The 24075-nt window shown below is 52.7% G+C and overlaps 1 protein-coding gene across 4 annotated transcripts in view; it reads right to left on the reverse strand.

The window, feature by feature from the left end:
* Positions 1–1961: 1961 nt before the first annotated feature.
* The window catches only part of ERICH1 (glutamate rich 1), a 60828-nt gene continuing 38714 nt past the window's right edge, over positions 1962–24075 (reverse strand). Inside the window, exons 4-6 of one of the 4 annotated variants that reach the window (XM_058719808.1) lie at positions 17702–18196; positions 15299–15493; positions 1962–2465 (exon numbers count right to left, since the gene is read on the reverse strand). In XM_058719808.1, the coding sequence (XP_058575791.1) occupies positions 2458–2465; positions 15299–15493; positions 17702–18196 (698 nt within the window). In that variant the 3' untranslated portion in view covers positions 1962–2457. Of the gene's footprint in view, positions 2466–10398; positions 10930–12594; positions 14528–15298; positions 15494–17701; positions 18197–24075 lie in introns of those variants that run through there. The other 3 variants (XM_058719807.1, XM_058719805.1, XM_058719809.1) reach the window with 3 other exon arrangements.

Below are 24075 nucleotides of genomic sequence, written 5' to 3' on the forward strand. Positions count from 1 at the left end.
CGGCCGCTCAGCCTGCAGACGGCCCGCCCTGCGCAGCCTGGCTCACAAGCCATGTCCCCCCGCGGCTGGGCCGTGGTCTCTCCGTGACGCCCCCGCCCCCGTGAGGCCCTTTCTGGGCACCTGCTATGCGGAGACTGACAGAGTAAGGGGTGGGGGAGCTTGAGACACACAGGCCAATGTCAGCAAGCTTGGGGTGGGGGGAAGTGGTCCCGCCCGCCCCGCCCCGCGGCTCAGCTGCAGAGGGTCCACCTAGTGGGGGATCCTCGGGAACGTCCCCTGTCTCCCCTCTCCTTCTGTTCCTGACATGTGCCTCCCTGAACCCCTTTTTCAATGTCGGTTAATAATTTTATACATAAATGTTGCATTTTTCCTAATTGAAAATGGCATGTGTGTAGATAAATGCATCTTACTATCGGGAAGAGAGAGGATACAATGGTAAAATCATGAGTGAGTGTCTGAAGGAGCTTTTTAGTACAAAAGTAAACGATTTTCCAGCTCCACCAACTTGGGCACCTTCTCTTCAGTTAGAAACGCCTATTGGTCACACTCCCAACAGAAGCTTCGTCAACGGGCAGAAACCAGGAGCCACGCTCTCGCCGTGTCCTCGGAAGTGTCTCCGCAGAGCCTGGGTCCGCAGCGGGACTCAGCGGCCGCCCCAGTCCGAGGCACAGGTGTGGGCGTCTTGGGAAGAGCGGTGGTGCTGGGCTCTGCCCCTCGTCTAGGTCTGGCACCTGCTGTCGTCCGCAGACGGCGTGCCTTCCCGAAGTCTCCTCTACCCTGTGTGCAGACACCGAGGACAACAGGCTGTCGGTGAAGCAGACACAGCAAATAGTCACTAGGCCTGTGCAGAGCTTTGTGTGTGTTCTTTTGCCTTCTCTCAGAGACTTCCCAAGTCTCAGAACAGCAGATTTCGCGTCTCAAACTGTGAGTGCTCTTGTAAATCACACACCCACCACGTTGGGTACTTGCTCTTCTGTGGTTCGGTTGGTTGTGTGCTTGTTCGGTCGGTTGGTTCGTGTGTGGTTGGCTGGACGGTTGGTTGCTGTTCTTTTGTTTCCTGGACTCCAGTTGCTGAATTAATCATGCTGCTCACTTTCTCCCATGTGACCACACTCAGTCTGTACATGGCCTTTTCTCTTGCTCATTGTCTTTCATACCAATAGACTAGGATTTGATTTTCCAGATCTGCCCAAGGGCTTTGCTTCCTCTCCCTTCTCCTCATCATCGTGAGTTGTGAGTTTATGCCTCTAAAGAATCCCCCTTACGGGGCAGTCACTGAGCCCAAGGGCCTTGGTGGCGATTCCCGAGCAGGAGGGTCAGGGAGAGACGCGAAGGTGGAGGCTGGTCTCCTGTGTGTAGAGCACTGCAAGGGCTGCTGACCCGGAATGCCAGGTGACAGGAACCTCTTGAGGCTTGAGGTAGGCCGCGGTGCGCCCCCCACCCTGGGGCTCCTCCCCTCCCCGGGGCCGCCCCCACCCTGGGATCGGAGTGCCAGGGAGCGTCTCCCCCACCAGAACCTAGAGGGCCACCACCCACTGCCCTTAAGGAAGGCAGGAGCACCCCAGGGCTGGCGGGAAGGCAGCTGACGCGGGAAGTTCCGACTGAGGGGAGGGGCCTGGGGAGCCCCTCTCACCGCGCGGGGGGGGGGTGGGGGGGTGGTGGGGGGGCGCTGAACCCGCCCTTCCCAGCAGGGCAACCAGCCGGTGAGGCCCGGCTTGTTTCAGACGACAAGCTGTGTGGCGGAGAGGTTTCCATGTGGCCCTCGGTAAGTGAACCCCTTTCCCTCCCAGCTTCTGGTCTGAACACGCTCCCCCTCCCGCGGATCCGAACACGCTCCCTCCCGCAGAGAAGCTGCAAGAACAGACCGCGGGCCTCTCACCTAGTCTCCCGAACCATATGGAAAACCAGACACTGCCCGAGAGCGAGGACACCCCCGCCGTCCCTGGGGAAGGTTTCGTGGACTCGCTGGGACCTCGCGTGGGGCCCACTCCTTCCCCCCAACAACGCCCCCTCGTGGGAGCCCCCAGGGACTGGCTGCAGTCCATCTGGGGAAGGGTTGGCTCTGCCCAGCAGGGGGCCGGCCTCCCGCCTCCCCACTGGCGGTTACTGTGGGACTCGGGGTGGCCTGCCAGGGGCCACGTGACCTCCCTCTTCCCCAAACTCCGACTGTTTGATCCACTAAGGTCATTGCTGTCTTGGGTGCTTACTGATTCCCAGTTTGGCTTCTGTGTCACTCTGATGAGTCCTTTGCAATGTCTGAGCCCTTACGTGCTTCCTGGAACAAGAAACTCCAACCCCCCGGGTACCTCTGCTCGGGGCCTGGAATCAGCCCTTCTCCAAGGAGTCTGGGGGAGTTGGCGCAGATGTGTAGACAGCAGTGGCTCCTGAACGTAGGCCTGAGAGTTCGTGAGGAACACGGTGGGCTGTGCTGTGTGCGTGTGTGGACGCCGTCAGTACTCACCACGCTAGAAATTGCAACGGAGATACAAAGTATATGTTAGTTAATTTAAAAGAATAACAAACCCGTCATATGTTAACACAAATAACACATTTTAATGACAAATAACTTTCATTTTCAAAATCAAGCTCTTTGGCAAATTTACTATAGAACGGGAAAAGAGAGGAGTATGTTAGTAGCCTTTCTGAATAATTATGGATAATTTTAGACAACAGCAAAACCCAGTAAGTTGCAGATTCTTACAAGTCAGTTGCAAAGCGGAATAGGAAACCATGTCAATAACACTGATGGATACAGGTTTTCCAAAATTCAAGCTTCCAGGTGAAAATGTGAAGTTTATCACTAGCAACAAACACTGTCAGTGTGCATTGCATATTACACATTATCACACGTAATTATGTATCACAGTCTATAACATGTATGTGTGTGTGGAGATGTAGCTAATCACAGTCTATAACATGTAGGTGTGTGCGGAGATGTAGCTAAAACGTTTGTTGGAGATGTAAATTCAGGATGCACTCCTGGAAGAGTAGAGGCCAGGCCAGATAGTAAACGCAGGGCTGTTTGCTGGGTATTTCTGGATTATCTTGGGGGCCGTGCTGTGTGATTCCAAAGGCTCGTCATCAAAGCTTTGTTTTTGTGAAGCTCTTTGATTTCTTTCCAGTCTGGTCTGTGAAGTTGCAATCAGGTTCGAGCACACTGCTCCTTCTGTGTATTTTTCCCTCCCGGACAACCAACAGAAAAACTGGTACAATTATATTTTTCATAGTTTCCTTTCCACCTGCACTGAAGACATTCAGGTGACCTTCTGTGGAAGGACTCCCAGTCAGGACAAAAATAGGAAACAGAGGCCAGCCCGTTGCCAGGCCACATGCACTGCTTGCACAAAGTCCTGCTCTCAGGGGCACATTTGCGTGGACAGTCAAGCATCCCCTGTGTCCATTTTAGACCTCCCATGGGTCTCTGAGCCTCTCGCTACATTTTATTTTCTCCATTGAAGAAAACGAGACATGAAATTGTAAAGGTTTATAGTCCGACCCAAAGCGTTTCTGTGCTTGGGTTAATTTGTCCCACCTGACAATCCTCAGTGGAAGGAAGATGGAAAACCAAAGCCCACGGTCACGCATGGCCACGGCCATCCTGCCTCCAACCCTCAGGGTCTCAGCACCTCCAACGGGCGAGCACACAGTAGGAGCTTACTCAGTGCAGTCTGCCCTGTACAGGTGACAGCACGTGAGTGGGCGGGGCGCTGGGGTCCCGTGGGGGTCAGGAGACTCCCCCCCCCCCCCGGGGGAAGGTACCCAGCACGCAGTGCTGTGGGAAGAGCCGGATGGCCCCCCGCACCTGGGACAGCACCCAGGCCCCACCCAGCTGGGCTACTGCTCCAGCCATCTCGCGGGCATGAGGTCGCCCTGGTCTTGACGGAAGGATCGGGTCCCCGGCAGGGTCTGAACACCGCAGGCACCTCCTCACTGCGACAGCTCCACGACGTGGCCCCGGGGAGGTGAGCCTTGCCAGCTCCACGTGCCACCCTCAGCCACACACCAAGGGCGGGGCTCCATACTTCACAGGCCACGGAGACGTGGCGGCTGCCCCTCATCCCCTCTGCTGGGAGGCGCCTGCGGCCCCTGTGGAGCTTTCTCCTGGGTCTCTGGGCATTCGGCACCTCGGACCAGCCCTCTTTCTTCTCCAGTTGTTCTCCGCCCACAACGGGCTGCCCCCTGTCCCCCAAAGCCCACGCTGAAGGCCCGTCCCAAGTGTGACTGTATTTGCAGGTGGGGTCTTTGAGGAGCCAGAGAGTGAGGTCACAGGGTGGGGCCGGGACCCCTGGGCTGGTGTCCTTGTGCGCAGAGGAGGGACGACAGAACCCCTGTCCCTGAACTCAGGCCTGGACGAGGGCTCACCGCACACCAGCCGCACCTCGGCTGCCAGGGCTGTGAGGAACAGACACCTGTTCCGGCCTCCCTGCCATGGTGTCTTGGCCAGGACAGCAAGAGGCTGAGAGCCCTTCCCCGTGGGGCCCTCTTCCTTCGCCTCTTCCTTAGCTGCTGGCCTCCTCCAGAGGCCCCTCCGCTCTGCTCCTGCACCCCACGGGCCTCCTCACTCCGGCCTGGGCGTCCTCTCCCTCGCCACGCGCCCGCGCCTCCACACTGAGTCAAGTTCAGTGGAATCGTGAGACACAAGCCACATTTTATTAATGGATAGAACATGCCGGAAAGTCCCATTTGTCTTTTGTCAGTTTGCCAAGCGTACGGCAGCCAAATAACAAGACCATTAAAACCAGCTCTTACGTCACAAGAACTGACGTGGGCTATTTATTCTGTAAAGCCGACTGTCGCAACGGCTGACAGATGACCGTCCTTTCCAGGCATCTTATGGGGACTGCTTACAGCATTTCCTCAGCGGCCTCGGCCTGCTGGCCACCCGGGTGAGGCCTGGCGACCCCTCCTCAGACCTCGTCCACGCTGTTTCACCCTCTGTGTGGCACCCACTGTCCCGTATGACTGATGCCACTCACACAGTTTGCCTAAAATGGACTTTCTGTTACACAGCAGCACAGACATCATCCTCCTGGTCCAGAAGGTGCTAGAACACTGAGAGCGGCCCCGATGAACATGTGTTGCACAACCCTTCACGTTCCTCGTGGCTGCTCTGACCTCCTGCGGCCTCCATCTCTGCTCTGGCTGGTTGTGGACGGTCACACTGCCCAGGACTTAGGCTGACGCACGTGTTAGTATTTATTTGTACGCATGCGTGGAGTCTGCAGCGGGAAAATGAAGACGGCTGGGGTGGGGGTTGGTGAGCAGGCAGCAGAGATGGGGAGACACGGGGGGACGACTGGGTGTGACAGGGTCACGCTGCTGGGGGTGTCTGTCCACATGCACTTGGGTGTCAGCCGGTCTCTGGTGACAGGAAGTCTCCGCTCTCCCTGGTGCAGGGAGGGTGGCTTCCTTCGGGAAATGTCACCGCCTTCCTCCAGGGGGAAGGCGGAGGTAGGGAGCGCGTCCGTCCGTCTGCTGCCTCTCTAGCGCCTTCGGCCCCCGGTGGCTGACATGCCAGAGCCCTGTTTGGGGCGGCGTGTTCTACATCGGACCCCTTCCGTGCCAAGTATGAACAGTCACTGTGAATTCACGGCTGTCCCCAGTGCTGATGGGCAAAGGTCGAGGCCCGGGGGTGCTGGAGGGAAGGAAACCCAGCGAGCCAGCCGCGCAGGAAGGCGGTAACGGTGACAGGGACCCGTCCCGGAGGGTGGCATCGCCATGGTGGGGCCAAGGCGGCTTTTGCACAGGGTGTTTGTCCTCTAGGAATGTATTCCCTGAAAAACCCACTAAGGGGAAGAAGAGGGTTTAATATTTGGAGTCCGTGTTGATGATAACATTATTTTCTGGAAATTTGTATTTACACAGCCAAAAGGAAGATAAAATCAGGAGTGTAAGAAAGACATTCATTTGTGGAGGGTTTTAAAAATCTGGGCTGAGGGAACTGGAGTGCTGTTGTGTTATCCCCAAATAAAAGACACCACCTGCCCAGGCCGACTCGCTGATCTCAACTTCCCGGGACTAGGTCAGTAAACACTCTTTTCCACCTCCGCTCTGCAGCAGGTTCTGTGACAGGAGCCTCCCTTGGGTTAATCACATAATTTTTACAACAGTCCTTGACACCTGCAGGTGCCAACTCATGTGTGTGCCAACTCATGCGTGTACCCACCAGACACCCGTGTGTGCTGACTCGTGTGTGTATACACAGGACACCCATGTGTTCTGTGACTTATGTGTGCACGACCCAGGCATCTTGTGTGGCGGTCACTGAGAAGCGGCAGGGTGCCCCATGGGCAGTCGTCAGTACGATAAAGCCTTGCCCGCATTTATTGCAGTGTCCTGAAGGTCCCCAATCATCAGTTTTAAATTGGTCAAAAGGGACAGCATCCTGGGGAGGGGGGGTAGGGCTGCATCCATCAGGGGAAGCCCTTTGGAGAAAGCTCAGCTCTTCCTAGATTCTTCTGCCAGGGTTGAAGGGGTCACTGCTAGGTTGGGAGGGACTCAGAGGGGTCTGTGGCTGGGACCTGGGGGTCCACAAGGAGCTGAGAGATGTCCTGGCCAACAGCCAGCAAGGAAACCAGGACCTTGGTCCTGAACCACAGGAACAGAGCTCTGCCAACAGTCCAGGTCCAGTGAGGCCTGGAGCATATGACCCAGGCAGCCCGGGCCCCTGACCCGCAGACACCGGGAGGGAATAAATGGATGCTGTCTTAAGCCACTGGTTTGTGGTAGTTTGTTGTGAAGAAGTAGAACATTAACACACTGGAGAATATGCCTCTTTAAAGTTGCACACGATATTTGTGTGTGTGTGTGGGGGGGCGGGTAGGGTGGAAATGTGTGAATACTCCTTATTTTGGAGATGGTCTGATGCTTTCATCAGACTCTCTGAAGAGTGAGTGGCCCACATGAGGAGACCCGTTCCCTGGAGTAAGTGCTGGACACAGAAGAAAAATCCAGAATCAGCTAGGCGGGTGCAGGTGAACTCAGGACAGCTTTTCTCTGAAAACACTGCAGCACTGGGGTCATGGGGGGCAAGAAGTGCTCACACGCACACGTCGTGGCCTCCTCTAGGCTCTCGGGCTTCAGGACTGCAGGAAAGCATGGGTGGGCTTTTCTCCCAGGCACCACTGTCTCAATATTAACGAGCTAATAAATATTCCTCCCATTTCCTGAGAGCTTCCTTCTCTTTGCCATGATGGGTACGGTTCACAGAAAACAAATTACATGGACTCCACGAATACTGTGCACTATCATAAAAGATAAATGGATCTAATTACTAACCAACTTCAGCCCCATGGGGATAAACAGATTATCGTATTTATGCTGACACATTAGAGACAGGATTTATTTGCTGTTGTTTTCTGGAAGAGGCATTCTTCCGTTTGGAATTAGAATGAGACGGAGCTGGCTGACCCTGACCATCCCACCTGTCAGATTCTGTCCCTGCTTCTCTGCATTTCCGAGTGTGGTCAGGAGCACACAGAACGTGAGACCCAGCGAGGTGTGGCAGGAGGTGGGGGACAGTTTACAGGGATTGCGTGTGGAGAAGGAAACCAAGTAAAGGGCCCTGTCTGCCAGCTGGAGGGTTTTCCTCTCCATCAGTAGTATGTTAAATGTAAATTGTTCATTATTAAAGGACACAAATTGGATGTTGAGAATTAATAGGAAAATTATGACTTTGTCCACATTTTCATATTGGCAGACACAGTTATTAACTTGCAGGCCTGTGGAGAGGGTTACAACATGGCACACCAGAAAGTCAGGCTTCCTGAGGCTGGCCACGAGGTCCTTGAAGGCGAGCAGCCGACACCCACCTGCTGAGAGGTCCCTTGTCCCTGTAGGAAGGGGCCTGGCTCCTGGGTGTCAGGGGGAGAGGATGCAGTGGGTGGGCGGGACACCCATGCTGGTGACGGAGGGTGGGAGGGGAGGGGAGGGATGCCCACACAGGTGACACTCCTATCCCAGGGTGTGAGGGGTCCACACCAGTGACCCTGGTGGGGTGGGGGACACCCAAGCAGGTGACACTCCTGTCCCAGGGTGTGGGGGGCTGGGGGGGATGCCCACATAGGTGACACTCCTGACCAAGGGTGTGGGGGCCCATGCAGGTGTCCCGGCCTGGTCGGTGGCTCCGCTCACTGACGTTTGTTAAGCTCGGGAGCTTAACAGCAGCTACCCGCAAGCTGATGGATCTCCAGAACTGGCAGCAAATCCTGGCTGTCCCAGTCTGCCTCCAGAAGGTTCTACTTAGTGGAACAGGTGTCTCTGAAGGACATGAGGGATGTGAGGGGAGGGGACCTCTGGAGAATGGGGGCATCCAAACTGGAAGGGAAGGAACAGAAAGAATGATCTCCTTCACAGATGATATGATCCCATGCGCAGAAAACTTTGAAGAATGTGTGCACACACCGTGATTAGAGCTAATGTATGGATTCCGCAGGATATAAAACCAATATACAAAAACCAGCTGCAAGTCTGTACTAGTGATGAACAATCTGAAAGGGAAATTAAGAAAACAATTGCATTTACAATCGCATCAGAAAGAAAACAACTTAGCAATAAGCTTAATGGAGAGAAAGACTAGTCCACCGAATACCACAAAACATCAGTAAAGGGAATTTAGGTAGAGAAATAAATGGAAAGATGTCCCATGTTCATGGAATAGAAGACTTAAATTTAACAGTGTTCAGATGATCATACCACCCCAAGTGATCTCCAGATTCCATGAAGTCCCTAAAAAAATACCAAAGGTGTGTTTTCTGGAGATAGAAAACCCAGCTGAAAATTCACATGGAATCTCAAGGGGCCCCAAATAGCCCAAACAATCTCGAAAAAGAAGAACAAAGTTGGAGGATTTACACGTCTTAATCCCATACCTTCTACGAAGCTACAGTAATGAAAACAGTGTGGTCCTGGCATAAGGACACACACAGACCAATGGAGTCGAACAGAGAGCCCAGAATAAACTCTCACATACACAGTCAAATGATTTTCAACACGGGTGCAAGACCATTCGATGGGGAAAGGACAATCCCTTCAACATATGATCCTGGGAAAACTGAACATCCACACACAAAAGAATGAAATTAGATTCTTACCTCACACCATGTATAGAAATTAACTCAAAACGGATCAAAGACTTAAATGTAAGAGTTATAAAGAACTACAAAACTCTTGGGAGAAAACATGAGGGAAAAATGATACTCGTCTGGGAGTTATTTCCTGGATACAACACCAGGCGCACCAGCAACAAAAGAAAACATAATTAAGTTAGACTCCATCAAAATGTAAACAATTTGTGCATCAAAGAACAGTAGTGAGAGAGAGAAAAGAAGTCACAGAATGGGAAAGAAACACAAGATCATTTCTCTGATAAGAGATTAATATCCAGAATATGAAAGGACTCTTATAATCCAATGACAAAGAGACAAATAATCCCATTCACTAACGGACAATGATATCAACTGTATTTCTCCAAAAAAGAGAATGGCCAACAAGGGCATGAGAAGCATTCAACATTAGGGAAATGTGAACCCAAACCACCGCGACACACTTTGCAGCTGTCCAGATGGCCACTATCAAGGAAACAGGAAGTAACGGTGTCGGTGAGGATGTGGAGACCATGGTGCCTCGGCGAGGGGCTAGTGGATGTGGCACGGTGCAGCCTTGTGGGTGGCAGACTGGTAGTTCCTTGAAAAGTCATGCATGGAGTGACCGTCAGACCAGGCACTTCTACCTCCGGGAGGCGGGAAGACAAGTGTCCGCACGGTTGTGTGTGTGATGTTCAGGGCGGCATCATTCACAACAGGAACAGGGGAAACATCCCAAATGTCCATCAACAGATGACAGACCAGCAGAATGTGGTGTATCCATGCAGTGGAGTGTTATCCAGCCTTAAAATAGTGGCTGAGTATCCTACCCTTAAAAATGGCTAATATGGTGACTTTGTGTCTATTTTACCACAATAAAAAATAGTTTTTCATAGACAGAGCCAATGATTTCCTAATATGTGTGTCAGTTGATGGGGCGCCTGGGTGGCTCAGTCGGTTGAGCGTCCGACTTCGGCGTAGGTCACGATCTCGCAGTTTGTGGGTTCGAGCCCCGCGTCGGGCCCTGTGCTGACAGCTCAGAGCCTGGAGCCTGCTTCGGATTCTGTGTCTCCCTCTCCCTCTGCCCCTTCCCCTCTCATACTTTGTCTCTCAAAAAATAAATAAACATTAAAAAAATTAAAAAAAAAAAAAAGTGTGTCAGTTGACAGATGTTTAAAAAACCCAGTAATCCTAAACATAGGTGACTGTCACCAGAACAATAGGAAAGATCAAACAGCAGGATGATGTTCGGCATTTTCTCAAAGTAGAGAAGAGGAAACAAGGAAGAAAATAACAAATTCAACTAGAGCCAAGCTACTGAAACCAGAGCATTTAATGTCTACAAGGTGTTCTTAGAACACAGACTTGCAAATACAAAGCAATTTAAGCTTTATAAAAATAAATAACAACTTCAAACTGTAGTTTATTTAACAGAAAATCCATTTTCAATTTTTAGCAGAATCAGAAAAACAGGATCACTGTGTAGTAATCTGAGACAAGCAATTTCAGATAAGTGAGAAATTTCCATTTTATCCCAATTTCTCACTTAAAGTCTCAGTCAGATCGCATCTTGCCCACTGTGCACAACACATGAATAAATAACATGGCGGTGAGGTCTTCAACGTTCCCATTGGGCTACGTTCCATTTGGGCTATGAAGAAAACTTAGGGGATTCCGTCTTTTTGTACGCAGGAATCATGTCTCTGTCGATTTCATGTTTGCCTTTTACATTTCCTGGCCAAATGTTAGCTCTTCTCAAATAGATGCACCGATTTTATTCACTGTTTCTCAGGAAGGACGTGTGTGATCCAGTAATTAAAGAAGGCCACGAGCACTCTGGCATGGTCTGCAAAGCAAACACAAAACAAAACCAAAAATAAAACCAAACAAGAAAGCCCCCGAATAAAAATGGTGACTTATCGTTCTGCAAGCATAAAACCTGTGATGGGCCTAAAACAGCACAACTCTGGCACAAAAACAGTGCTGGCAGGAACATGTCGCCCGTGAGTCCTACAGGACACGGCACATCTGGACGTCTGAACTTCGCGTGGGTGAGAGCCCCGCTGGTCTACAAGTTGTTGCACCTTCAGAACATCCGGGTACAATATCATGTTGACCACCCGGGCTCCAGGAAGACCACAGGGCAGACTGGAACCCAGTGTAGACAGCCGTGTGTCACAGGCGAGGGGCTGCTGGCAGGTCGGAAGCAGGATCCTAAGTGAGGACGCGGGGACACAGGTGCTGAGACGTGGGAGCCGGCCCGTATACCTTGGCGCCCAGCCTGCCTCTGGCTCCACGGGCCCGTCTCCCGCCTCAAGGGTGGTCTGTCTTCCAGTGCAGGTTCTTCACAAGTGCCAGGCCTCCTAGCCGCTCTGACACGTCGCAGGCCGCCACGCACAGTGGCCCGCTGACCCTCTCCAAGCAGGCGCTGTCCTAGGGAGCATCCCCCCCGCAGGCCAAGTCGGACGCAGCCGGGGCTGCCGGGAGGTGCGGCTTCGAGCAAAGAGAGGCACACGGCCAAGGCCATTCTGAAGGCGCCCTTCTGCCTGGGACGGCGGCCTGACCCCAGCAGCCTCGTCTCCTCGGTGACAATGCTGGCTCCTCAGTCCCTTGCAAGGCATAAAGCAGGGTGCGTGACAGACACACAGTAGTGGCCGCTGATATTGGTGGTAACATGTGTGCACGCGTATATGGTGAGATGTGCTTTGTCCACACACTAAACACACGCACCGAGCTTGCGAGGAGACTGTCCAGGGCCCGGCCACATGAGACATCCCAGCGTCAGGAACAGTAATGACTGAGCTGGCAGGGGAGGACCCTGCGCCGGCTTCCAGGACACCGCCACCCACGCCCAGCCCACAGACCACGCACCCGCTCCCCACGCTTCCCACGCTACGTCCAGGGAAAAGTCGGGGACAGACATGCCGTGTTTGAAAACAAAGCTTCACCATTTACAACTTCTTTTTTTTTTTTATATTTTTCTTTTTACATTTTTATTTATTTTTGAGACAGAGAGAGACAGAGCACGAGCAGGGGAGGGGCAGAGAGAGAGGGAGACACAGAATCAGAAGCAGGCTCCAGGCTCTGAGCCATTAGCACAGAGCCCGATGCAGGGCTTGAACTCACAGACCGTGAGATCATGACCTAAGCCAAAGTCGGACGCTCAACTGACTGAGCCACCCAGGCACCCCACTTCTTTTTTTTCTTAATTTTAATAAAATAGCTTGAAATAGAAACATTTAAAATTTTTTTTTTTTTCAACGTTTTTTATTTATTTTTGGGACAGAGAGAGACAGAGCATGAACGGGGGAGGGGCAGAGAGAGAGGGAGACACAGAATCGGAAACAGGCTCCAGGCTCCGAGCCATCAGCCCAGAGCCTGATGCGGGGCTCGAACTCACGGACCGCGAGATCGTGACCTGGCTGAAGTCGGACGCTTAACCGACTGCGCCACCCAGGCGCCCCGAAATAGAAACATTTTAAATGCAGGGGTGTCTGGGGGCTCAGTCAGTTAAGCGTCCGACTTTGGCTCAGGTCAAGATCTCAACGGTTTGTGAGTTCCAGCCCTGCGTCAGGCTCTGTGCCGACAGTGTGGAGCCTGCTTGGGACTCTCTCTCCCCCCTCTGTCTGCCCCTCCCCTGCTCACACTCTCTCTTTCTCAAAAAAAAAATTAATAATAAATTAAAAACTTAAAAAAAGAAAAAATTTAAATGTGTATCCTACATACACAAAAGGGAATCCATTTTTAAGAAAAGTGCTTCATATGTAAGCTTTAGTTGTGCCAATCGCTTAAAGTAAGTGCACTTGTAGACAAAACACGTCTGATGGTTTCAGTATAAGAAACCGAGAGAAACATTTCTGCTAAATCCCCAATTACTGCCGAAAACTCTTCTGACACATTTCAGAGCAATGTATAAGAAAGGCCTCCGTGAGAGAAACACACAAAAAAGTAACAAAAACATTTTAAATGTAGTTTATCTTCTTATTTTTTATTTTGGAGAAAGAAAGAGTATAAATGGGAGTGGGGGAAGGGCAGAGGGAGGGGGAGGGGGAGAGAGAGAGAGAGAGAAAAGGAGAGAGAATCCCAAGCAGGCTCCACGTTCAGCATGGAACCTGACTTGGGGCTCGATCCCACGACCCTGGGATCATGACCTGAGCCGAAATCAAGAGTCAGATACTCAACCGACTGAGCCACCCAGGTGCCCCCCAAATTAAAAAACTTTTAAGTGACTTATGTTTGTCTCACAAAAACTTCATATTTAATTTAATAAAACTGGCTTTTCACAATTTGAGAAACAACTTCTGGAAATTTAAATTAGTTAAATGCTCAGTATAGGACAACCAACAATGAATGCAGACCCTGGATTGACCTCTCCGAGGAAGCTATGGCCGCCCCGCGCCCCGTGAGCCCGGCTCCTCAGCAGAAGGGCCCTGGGGTCTGTCAGCCTCTCCTCCGCTGCGATGCTGCCATCTTGAAACCCCTCCCTTCAGGCTCCCCCTAGCCTCCCCCTGCAGTGGCCCTGGGCGGGGTCTCCAGCCTCCATCTTCTCTGTTCCGTGAAGGGCCTCATCCTAAGTCCCCCAGCTGGGTGTCCAGCCAGCATGTGACCCTGGCTCCCAAGGGTCCCTGTCTCACCCCGAGTGTCACAGCTCATGACCGGCCACCAGGCTCTTCTGGGGGTGCAGGCCCCACGCCTGGTCGGCCGGCGATGCTGTGGGTTCCACCTGCACAGCCGACCTGAACCTACCACACCTCCGGACGGCCTCTTTCAGCCAGAGCACAATCAAAGCCCCCGGCCTCCCACTCCGGACACTTCACTCTGGTCTCAACCCGACAGCTGGGGTCTTGCTCGTGCCTTGGCTCGACTTTGCACCGGGGCCGACACCACGGCCAGGCAGGCCTCTCTCCTGCCTGTCCACAGCCACCACCTGCTCCCACCACATGGCGCCCGACACGCTCCATCCCTGCGCATTTGTCCTCGGCTGCAAGAATGTCCCCTCCTGCGGATTTCTTTCTCTGCCGGCTGCGGCCCCAGTGCGTACATGACGTGTTTCATGTCTTCATCCCGTCTTCGTCTCCGCGCCGGGACACCGTGCCCAAGGGCGGGCTTTCGCCTGCCCAGGTCTCTGAGGCTGCGGCAGCTGAGAGCAGAGAGGAGCAGAGAGGGGCAGGGAGGGGCTCCAGCAGCCAGCTCCGCCAGGACCGGGGCTCGGTGACGGAGCCCCTCAACGTGAGAACGAAGGCTCGCGGTCCCGTCACTCACCCGACCTCGGAGGCGCCTCCCTGCACTCGCCTGTCCTTTCTCCTGATGGGATGTCTGGGCTCCAGGGTGCAGCCCGAGCTTTCGAGCTTTCTGGTGGGACCGCTATCACGGCTACTTTGACATTCCCGCAAAGAAATCAGCAGGCCCCTTTTCGTTCATGCGTCTGAACACGTGTCCAGCGCCTGTTTGGGGTGTGCACGGGAGGGGCGCTCGAGAGACTCCGATTTTCTGGGGTTTGCTATCTGCACGTTCATGTGGCCTAGCGTCCCCACCTCAGCCCATTTCAAGCTACTAACGAGAAGTCACGACCATGGTGTCGGGAACACTTGCGCACAGGTGGCTCCTGCACCCAACAGCTGGTGTGGAATCAGCAATCGAGGCTGAGTGAGGAACCAGGGAAAACCCTACAATTCACCCTTCTTCAAGGTGGTCAGAGGATAGAAAAAATTTACCTTCTAGCAATGCAGTGGTGGAGAAGGAAGAAAGAGAGGAGAGATTTTCTCTGACAATATTTGGCCCCAAGAAACTATTAGTTCATAGCTCACAAGTCTGGAAAATCAGGTTGCACAGGCATTCCTGCATCTATCATGCGAATTATTATTATTATTAAGCTTATTTATTTATTTTTGAGAGACACGGCATGAGCGAGGGAAGGGCAGAGACAGAGAATCCCAAGCAGGCTCCGCACCGTCAGCACAGAGCCCTATGCGGAGCTCGAACTCAGGAACCGTGAGATCACGACGCTTAGCCGACTGAGCCCCCCAGGCGCCCCTGGCTTGTGAATTACTTTTACAGCAAGCAGGGACACGAGGACCACGCTCCGCTATTCTCCCAAGCCGTACGTGGTCCTCACGTTTTCTGATTCCTGACCGCCCTGGTGGAGCGTAAGATTTCGGGACCAACACGGACACAAGCATCTGCAGCAGCATAAGGACTAAGCGGTCATTACATACCTGCCGGCAGTGTGCAGCGTTCCGGGAACGTTTCGAGGGCTCGTGTCAGCCCTTTGGTATCTTGCAGAAGCAACAGGCTTTTCATGTGATCCAGCAGGAGCACATCTGAGGGGGACAGGCCGTGACTGTCAAGATGCTTAAATAGCTCCTGAGTGGTTTCCGGGAGGACGGCGGGGCCTGGATCCTGGCAGATACCTAAACGAAGCCAGGAGCACTTAGAAACGCATTTTTATGTTTATGCTTTGAACCGAAGGTAGGCTTTCGTCTCCTAAGGAAAGCTTCAAGTGTAACCCACTTCTACTTGGAACGAGCCGTCTGGGATGTAGGAGCCATCGTCAGAGCAGAGCACTGACCCGTACACAACACGCTGCTTGCTGAAGGACGGTGGGGGCCGGCGTCCGTGTGCATGGCTCTCACGCCACACCTTCCAGACACGCAGCAGGGCCACAGGGACACGGCCGAGCCCTGAAGGTGGCCGAGGTGCCCGGGAGCAAAGGCCCCCGTTTGTGCTGAGCGGCGAACAGTCAGACCCCACTGCCCCCTGGGTGTGGTCTTTTCTGCCTCAATCCTGCTTGGAGTTCACACAGCTGTTTGAGTCTATGACTTGATGGCCTTTACCCACTGTGAAGGGCTCCCGACTGTCGTCTGGACACGGCCCCTGCACCCCGGCCTGGACGCCAACCACAAGTGTCACCCCTTCTCCTGGGTCCCGGCACCCAGTGCGCTCCTGTCGGCTGTTCCCACCCTCCCTGATGGACACCGCTCCGGTCTGCTTCTAGCTGCTACTTCTCTCTTGCGCTGAACCCAAGGGCTGTTTACACCCGGCATGGAGTTTGTAATTGCAGCGATTCTGTTTCTCACAATTTCCGTGTGATTATCCTAGCAGACCAAAATTATCTGCTGAAATTCTCCAATTCTTCACTGTTTTTCTCCATTTCCCCCTATTTTTGTGAGCTCCTTAATCAAGCCCTCTGCACTCCTTGTCTGGTCACATCCGTGCCCTCCACGCCTGCGGACGCACCCCTGCTTTCCTCTCTCGTGGTTTTGGCCACACGCTCCTGTCCTCTGCCCTACCCGTGGCCATCTGTGGTGCGCCAGGGGTCAACCCTGGTCACCCTCGTCTGCACGTCAAAACTGCCAAGACGTCTGTGCTCCTGGCCACCTCACATCCCTTGGCGTGCAGTCTGGCAGATTCTGAGAGAGACCAACAGAGCGCGTGGTCCTCCCGCTCCCCTTTCTCAGCAGACTCGGACCCATGTGCAGACCTGGCAGACTGCCTGGAGGAAAGGGTGGCTGTGGAATGCTGGCTCGACCCTCACGTGCTGCCCTGTCCTCTAGGATCTGTCCCCTGAGGCGCTTTTCCCCAGAACCTCGCAGATGCCCTGTGCACCTAACCTGGCTGTCCCAGTTCCCTGGCAGGACAGGCTGCCTGCCACACACACCGTCCCACACACGGAACACATCCTGGACGGAGAGCTTTCCAGCCTCCCGTTCTGCACTGCATTCACGGTCTTCCTATTAGCGTCATTTGGACGGTTGTTAAGTATGTTTTCAACCTGTTCGTACAAAGTACTGACACACGTGCTAACGGGGGGACATGGTTACGCTGCTCTGTTGACAGTGGTCCTTCGACATCCTTGCTTAAATCAGTCCCTGGCCTCCCAGGTCATCACACAGCCAGTCTGTCTGCACCTCGTGCATACGGCACTGGCAGATTCTCGCGGGAACGGGGAGCACTTATCACCCCGGCCCTGACTCAGGCAACGTTTCATTGTGAGCGCTTTGTCCCTGGTGTGAACGCGGGCTCTGCGTGTGCACCTGTCCCTTCCTGGTCCGGAAGTCGGCTGTTGGTAACCCCAACGCTAGTGGGAGGAGTCACCGTCCGTGAGAATATATCGGCTCTCGTCCTTCGTCTCCCCGGTCAACACAGAGAGCTGCTCACCGAGGATCTCAAATCAGCAAGTCACATGTGGGGGGTGACACGAAGTGTGTCCTAGAGGAGCCGGCCGTGCCTCCCGCCCTCCCTCTGAGCTGATGGAGGGAACGTGAGCTCGTCGGACTGCAGTCTGGACTTGCCTTTGCTTGGGAAATACAGCCGAGAATGCCACCCTGCTCTGCGATCGGGCTCTAGAGGAATTGGGACGACGAGGCCAATTATGGTTGGGCCACAGCCCTGCCAGGACTCTGCCATTTCTGTCGTTTGCCTCGCGAGGACAAGGCCACTCCCCAGCTTTGGGGGAGGGAACTTAAATGTTCTCATTTTTGCCTCGAAACTAATGATTTATTTTGACTATTGAATATCTTAATGTTTTGTATTTTAAACACTTAAATTTTATTTTACCCTTTTTGTTTACTTTTCCAAATAAGTGGATGCCGCTATTCAAAAGAACAGAAAAAACATACCGTCATAAAAATAAATTTCTTGTGTTGACTTTAGAAAATTCAGGATACCAGCCGCCTTTTCATTGATGCTTTTAACACCTTCCTCATTGCTGTCTTTATGGTTTTCCTCACTGGTGTCTGTACTGCAGTGCCCACGGGCATCTGCACCGTCCCCCCCGCGGGCGTCTGCTCTGTCCTCGCCATCACTTTGGTGCTCGACGTCGCGTTCACTGTCGCTCTGCTCAGGCTGGTACAGGAAGTTGACGCCAGAAGCTTTGGTGATCACGCCGGCTGCTTTTTTCCTTTTAATTTGCTGTTTCTTTTTCAGTTTCCTTTTTTTATTTCTGCTGATGGTGGGGCCATCTGTGCACTGTGGCTGCAATTTTTCTTGCAAAAGACTCTGCTGCTTCTCTAATTCTTCTTGTTCTCCATGAATATTATTGGGATCTTTAAAATTTTTCTTTGATTTATGCTTTCTAGCTCTTCTTCTCTTTGGTTGATCGTGAAAATCCTGATCTATAAAAACAAAAATTCAAATACAACCACTTTCTGTACAATGGAACCATAACAAACAGATGAGGCTAAAAAAGTTTTCGCTTGGAATCTTGCAAATTCGGTAGAAAAGGAATTCAAAACATTTACTTCAGTGATTCTCAACTTGATCTCAACTAATTATGTGACCAAGGAACCTGGGACTTACCATTAAATGAATAGCTGACGTGTTCTTCTAGAAGGTCCTGTATAGATACAGACACACACACACTGACTGTTGCTACAATTAGGACAAATGGTGAGGTTTCAAGGATGTAAGAGTTGTTGCAATTTTACTGGGAGTAACTTTTCAGTACTGTGGCCTTGGGGGAAAAAACATTAATTCTTATTTATTTATTTTTTTAAGTTTACTTTGGTGCCTTGTAAGAGTTCACTGGATGTGAGAACAAACAATAAATAATGGCACCTTGCCCGTGGGAATCAGCAAGAGGTATTCCGATTGGGCTCCTGGTCTGCAGAAATGGGTCGGTGGTGGGCAGACAGTGCGAACAACTGGGTCTCTGGCTGGAAGCGCCCTGATGGTGGACACGGCCACCGAGCGGAAACCGTGACCCTGGCAATCCTGCACACACAGAGCCCACAAGTGCATACGCACCATGTCGTGGCCACAGTGCACCATGGCCAGCTAAGCACCCTGCAGGCCTTGCCTGAGCAGACCTGGGACCCCAGCACTTGCCAGAAAGTCTCCTGTTCAGCCAGTTCTTGTTAGATTTGTCTGAGCAGCATTCTACGGCCTGTGACGGATTACGGGTGGGAAGTGACACTGTGTGTGAAGTTGGTGACACATGGCTCAAGAGCCAACTTTACTGAGCTGAAATTTGCTGTAATCAACACGATTAGTAGGCTGAATAAAAATCTCTTTCCCTCTACTTTCTACTCAAGGGCGTCCACCCTGACCTCTGAACTTGGGCACAAGATGTCTACCCTGTGCTCCATGGGGCGGTCCCTCGAGTGGCTTTCCTACGAGCCCTTCGATGGTGTCAGAGACACGAACCGGCAGGTGATGGCACTGTGGGCGCCTCAACGGTACAGGTCACTCCCTCCGGCACTCCGGACACCCCGCGTCCATTGCGCAGCCTGCACCCCGCGTCCCCGGCTGGGCGGCCACACCACGCTGCTCGCTGGAAGCGTCTGTCCAGATGGGCCCGAGTCCCCATCTCTCTCAGGCGACACAGATGCCCCCACCCTGCCAGCTTTGTGCCCTTGCCGAATTAGACTCCGTGTCCTGGAAACAGGAGAAAAACGTCACTGCTGATTTCTGAATGACAGCTCTTTCTCGTGATACACATGACGGCCATACCTTGAACTTGGCATGGGGCCAAAGTCACTCCCCAGGAAATCATGACATAGACGGCTGTCCAGTCCCACGAGCAGTGTGTTTTCTCCCCTCAATCACCAGGGAGTAACTGAACACAGTAGTTTTCTATTCTATTTGATGTAGCGTGCCTTGGCAGGGGACCTGCGAGGTATGGCTGACAGACCAAAGCTGGTCTTACAAAATGTCAATGTTTGAGAGGTGACCGCTGCTCATGGAAGTCCTTGTTTTTTGTCTTTGTTTTCATTTTTGATTTCCCAGGTCCGGTTAAACTAACTAACTAAATACATAAATTTCTCCTCACTGTTGTCTATTCAAACTATATGTGCTCGCCTTCATTAATCTGGAGAAAAGTGATCCATACTGTGTTTTACTATCATCTTATCATCTCAGAGGAGAGCTGCCTGGGGGGGGGGGGGCACAAGGCAGGTGACCAGGGGCGTCCTCGCTGTCAGCCGCGCTGCGCCCAGAGCTGGTCACTGATTCCCTTGGGTCTTGGCGAAGCCACACGTGTACCTGGTGGCTTACTTCCTATTCTGGGTGCTTAGTGCAAGCACGCCATCGGTTCTCCGTGTTAAGAGTGTGAAATAGTAACAGGACAGAAGAGGCCGTGAAACGATCAGCACATCACACTCTTCCACACACACAGGCGTGTATGCGTTGTGTGCGTACCTTTAAAAAGGAAAACGACGCACATTATGATAGCGTGAGTCCACACCCGGCACGTTAACGGTGTTAACTTGGCAGGTGCGAGCATAGGTTGGTTTTTCCTGCTGTACTTTCCTGATTTCCAACTTTAGGGCAATGAGTAGATACTGTTTTTGCCATAAAAAAATAACTCATTTTAAATTTGATGAAATTATAACATTTCAAAACATATGGGATGCCAGTAAATTCTACTTAAATGGGAATTTATACTCTTAAATGTATCAGGAAAGAAGGAAGCTATAAACCGATGATGTGAACACTCACCAGAAGAAGCTAGAAAAACAACAGCAAATTAAACACAATGAACGTAGAAGAAATATACATAAGAGCAGAAAATAAAGAAAGAAAATAATGCGGTAGAGAGACGTCAACAAGTTCAAACAGCTGGCAAGTCTGGCTGACGAGGGAAGGCAGATGAGTCACCAGCCAGGGCGTGACAGGTGTAGGTGACGGTGCACCTGCACCGTTAAGTGAATAAAAAGACATTGAACAAGTCTATGCAACTAATTAATTTTGTGAAATGCAGGATCCTGAGAAAAGCATAATTTACCAAAATGGACACATGAAGAAACAGAGAATTTTCTGTCTCTATTTAGAAAATGGAACCTTTAGTTAAAAATAATCCTGCGGAAGCACTTCAGGTCTATGTGGATTCACCTGTGATTTCTATTCAGCACATAAGGAGAAAACGACACCCAACTCACATAGACGTTTCCAGAGAACAGACAGTGAGATCTGTCCTCACTCCAGACCCTGATGGGGACCTTCAGAGAGGGGCCAGCCGCGGGAAGTCCCTCCCATGACCCTACACGAAGCATTACTAAACAGATTCCAAGGAAACACGATAAAAACTTGTAGCAAAGCAGAAACGGTACTGGAACGTTCTGAATCTGACACAGGACAGCTACGGAAAAGCCACCGTGAGCCCAGTGCGTGGGGTGGCGTCCTAGAAACCCTTTCTGAGGTCAGGAAGGGTGTGGGACGCCGCCTGCTGGAGATGCTGGCGGGGCGGTGAGGCGAGGAACTGCGTGCTGGAGCTGGGAGGGAAGGCGTAACAGAAGTGGCACACGCCCCGACAGACGGCGGTTGTGCAAACACAGAACACCCGTGGGACCGCGCAGATGGGCTGCCCTGCGCACGCGAGCACACAGCTCCATTGGGGGGCGGGGGGGGGGGATCCCTGCGCACCGGGGAAGCAAACAGCACACAACGGTGACAGCGAGCGAGGGCATGCAGACCGCGGTCTCACGACGATATGGAGCTGGGGCAGGACGGCCACGCCGGGCCTCCACCCCTACGCCGTTCCCTGGTCTCCCTGCGGAAGACCGTGAAGCACCCAGGTGGAGGAGGGGCGCCCGCGCAGGGTGCAGATGGCAACTGCTGGGGTGATGCTCAGGCAGCCCGCCCGCGTCTGTGCACACACACGCTTCTTCACGCTCCTAGATCATAACGCCACCAGGCGGCAAAGAGTTCTTAACCTTCTGGAAGGTGAAGTGTGGGGCAGGGCACCTTCTGTAGGAGCTGATACAGGAAAACAACACAGCTTATTTAAATGCTGTATTTAAAACCTAGACCGGAGCGGGGGGGGGGGGGGGGGGACGAGCGGGGGGAGGAGGGGCGCGCCTGGGAGCTCAGTCCGTTGAGCGTCCAACCCTTGATCTTGGCTCAGGTCGTGATCTCACGGTTCGTGGGGTCAAGCCCCGAGTTTGGCTCTGCACTGATGGTGGAGAACCTGCTTGGGGTTCTCTTTCTCCTTCTCTCTGCCCCTCCTCCACGCGTTCTCTCTCTCTCTCTCTCTCTCTCCCTCTCGCTTAAACATAAACATTGAAAAGCAAAACAAACAACAACCTGTACAGCTACACAGGTTGTGAGAGCTACCATACCCAGGCACATATTTGGCGACTGAGAAGAAAAGACGTTTGTGAGTAAGTTTCACGTAGGAGATGAAGGAAAATTTCCTTGGGGGTTGGAGTTAAAAAACACCATCAGCAGGGGCGCCTGGGTGGCTCAGTCCGCTGAGCGTCAGACTCTTGATTTTGGCTCAGCTCATGATCTCACGGTTCGTGGGTTCCAGCCCCCTGGGCTCTGTGCTGACAGCTCAGAGCCTGCTTTGGATTCTCTCTCTCTCCCTCTCTCTCTGTTCCTCCCCCACTGTGCTCTCTCTCTCTCTAAGCAGATAAATTAAAAAAAATAAACACCACCAGCGAAATGCAAACTCCTGGACACGCAGGGGCAGTAATGACTCAGATGAATGAAATCAGATACGGCCTCGGAGTCATGTCTCCAGTGTAACCCACAGAGAGGCTTTCTCAGTGCGCCCTGCCAGGGGCACAGGACAGACGCAGCCTGTCTTTACCACCCTGCCTGGCTTCCTGCCAGGGCAGAAAGCATCTCCTAGACAAAGCTGCATTTCCATCTTGGCGGAAAGACACCTAACACACGGCTTACACACCTCATGGTTCATCAGAGCCCCTTTGCTGGGCTGACCGTGATGATGTCCTCAGCGTTAGCAGAGAACAGTGGACAGTAAGACTATTTGGCACTAAGACACCGAAGGCTTGTGGCAGTTATATTTTAAATTAGTCTGTGGTAGCTGCCTTCTCCTCTAAACGATGAGTTTCCCGAAACAAGAACTGACATAAATTGCATGTAGAATCCTAATAGCCTCTGGCTTGGGATTTAAATATATATGCATTTTAAAGTTTATTATTGGGAGAGAGAGCACAAGTGAGTGGGGGAGGGGCAGAGAGAGGGCGCACAGAGGAGGGGGTGCAGGCAGGACAGGCCACGGCCGGGCGGGGACGCGAGCTCCCCGGGGGACGCCAGCCAGGGCAGCTGATGGAAGGAAGCCCCTTTGGCTCATGGTGGCCACTCACTCTGTGATGCGTTAGGGCCACCCCACCCTGCACCTCAAGCTTGACCTCTTGATCTCTCGACCCCTGTCCTCAGGCTGTCACAGCACCGTCACCTGAAGTGCTCGTGCCTTGGGGCACCGGGGCCCGTGGCCTGGCCCCACCTGCCCGCTGTGTTGGGGGGTGTCCATGGCCGAGCGCCCCTCGGCCCTACACAGGCCCTTCCTCAGGCGGCCTCCCCGGCCCTGTGGACCAGACAGGGTTCTTGTGTGCCTTCACTGGACGTCACAGGCCCCTGGATGCTGCGGTCCCCACAGCATCCTGCCGAGGGGAATGTCCACTGTACTGTAGGCTGGGCACTCAGTGAATGGCCAGCGTGACCGGATTTTTTATTTTACTTCAGTGACATGTAATGTACTCATGGAGGCCACACTGGGCCTGTTCACCCTGAAACCCTGGCGCTGGACGCCGGCCAAAGTGAGGGCTCTGCGGCTGTTGCCGTGTCAAGTAAGAGACTGTCTCTGTCTCTGTCTCTATCTCCCTCTGTCTCCGTCTCTGTGTCTGTCTGTCTACGTCTCTATGTCTCTGTGTCTCTGTGTCTGTCTCTATCTTTGTCTCTCGCTGTCTCTGTCTCTATGTCTCTGTGTCTCTGTGTCTGTCTCTATCTTTGTCTCTCTCTGTCTCTATACCTGTGTCCCTGTGTCTCTGCCTCTGTGCCTGTCTCTGTGCCCCTGTGTCTCTGTCTCAGGACCCTTGCACTGCCCCGAACGTGACAACTGCACAACGCGGGCTCCCATGTTACACCTGTAAGCGGCTCCCATGCACGGCGACCTCCCAGGCTTCCAGGGATGATGGATGGAGGTGAAGGGAAGGGGCAGAAAGAAAAGAGGCCTGATAGCCCCAAGCTCCTGTTTTATTTTTATTCCTTTCCCGGTTTGCTGAGGCGCAACCGACACACAAAAATCGCG

This window comes from Neofelis nebulosa, chromosome 3 (genome assembly GCF_028018385.1).
Source record: "Neofelis nebulosa isolate mNeoNeb1 chromosome 3, mNeoNeb1.pri, whole genome shotgun sequence".
Lineage (NCBI taxonomy): Eukaryota > Metazoa > Chordata > Mammalia > Carnivora > Felidae > Neofelis > Neofelis nebulosa.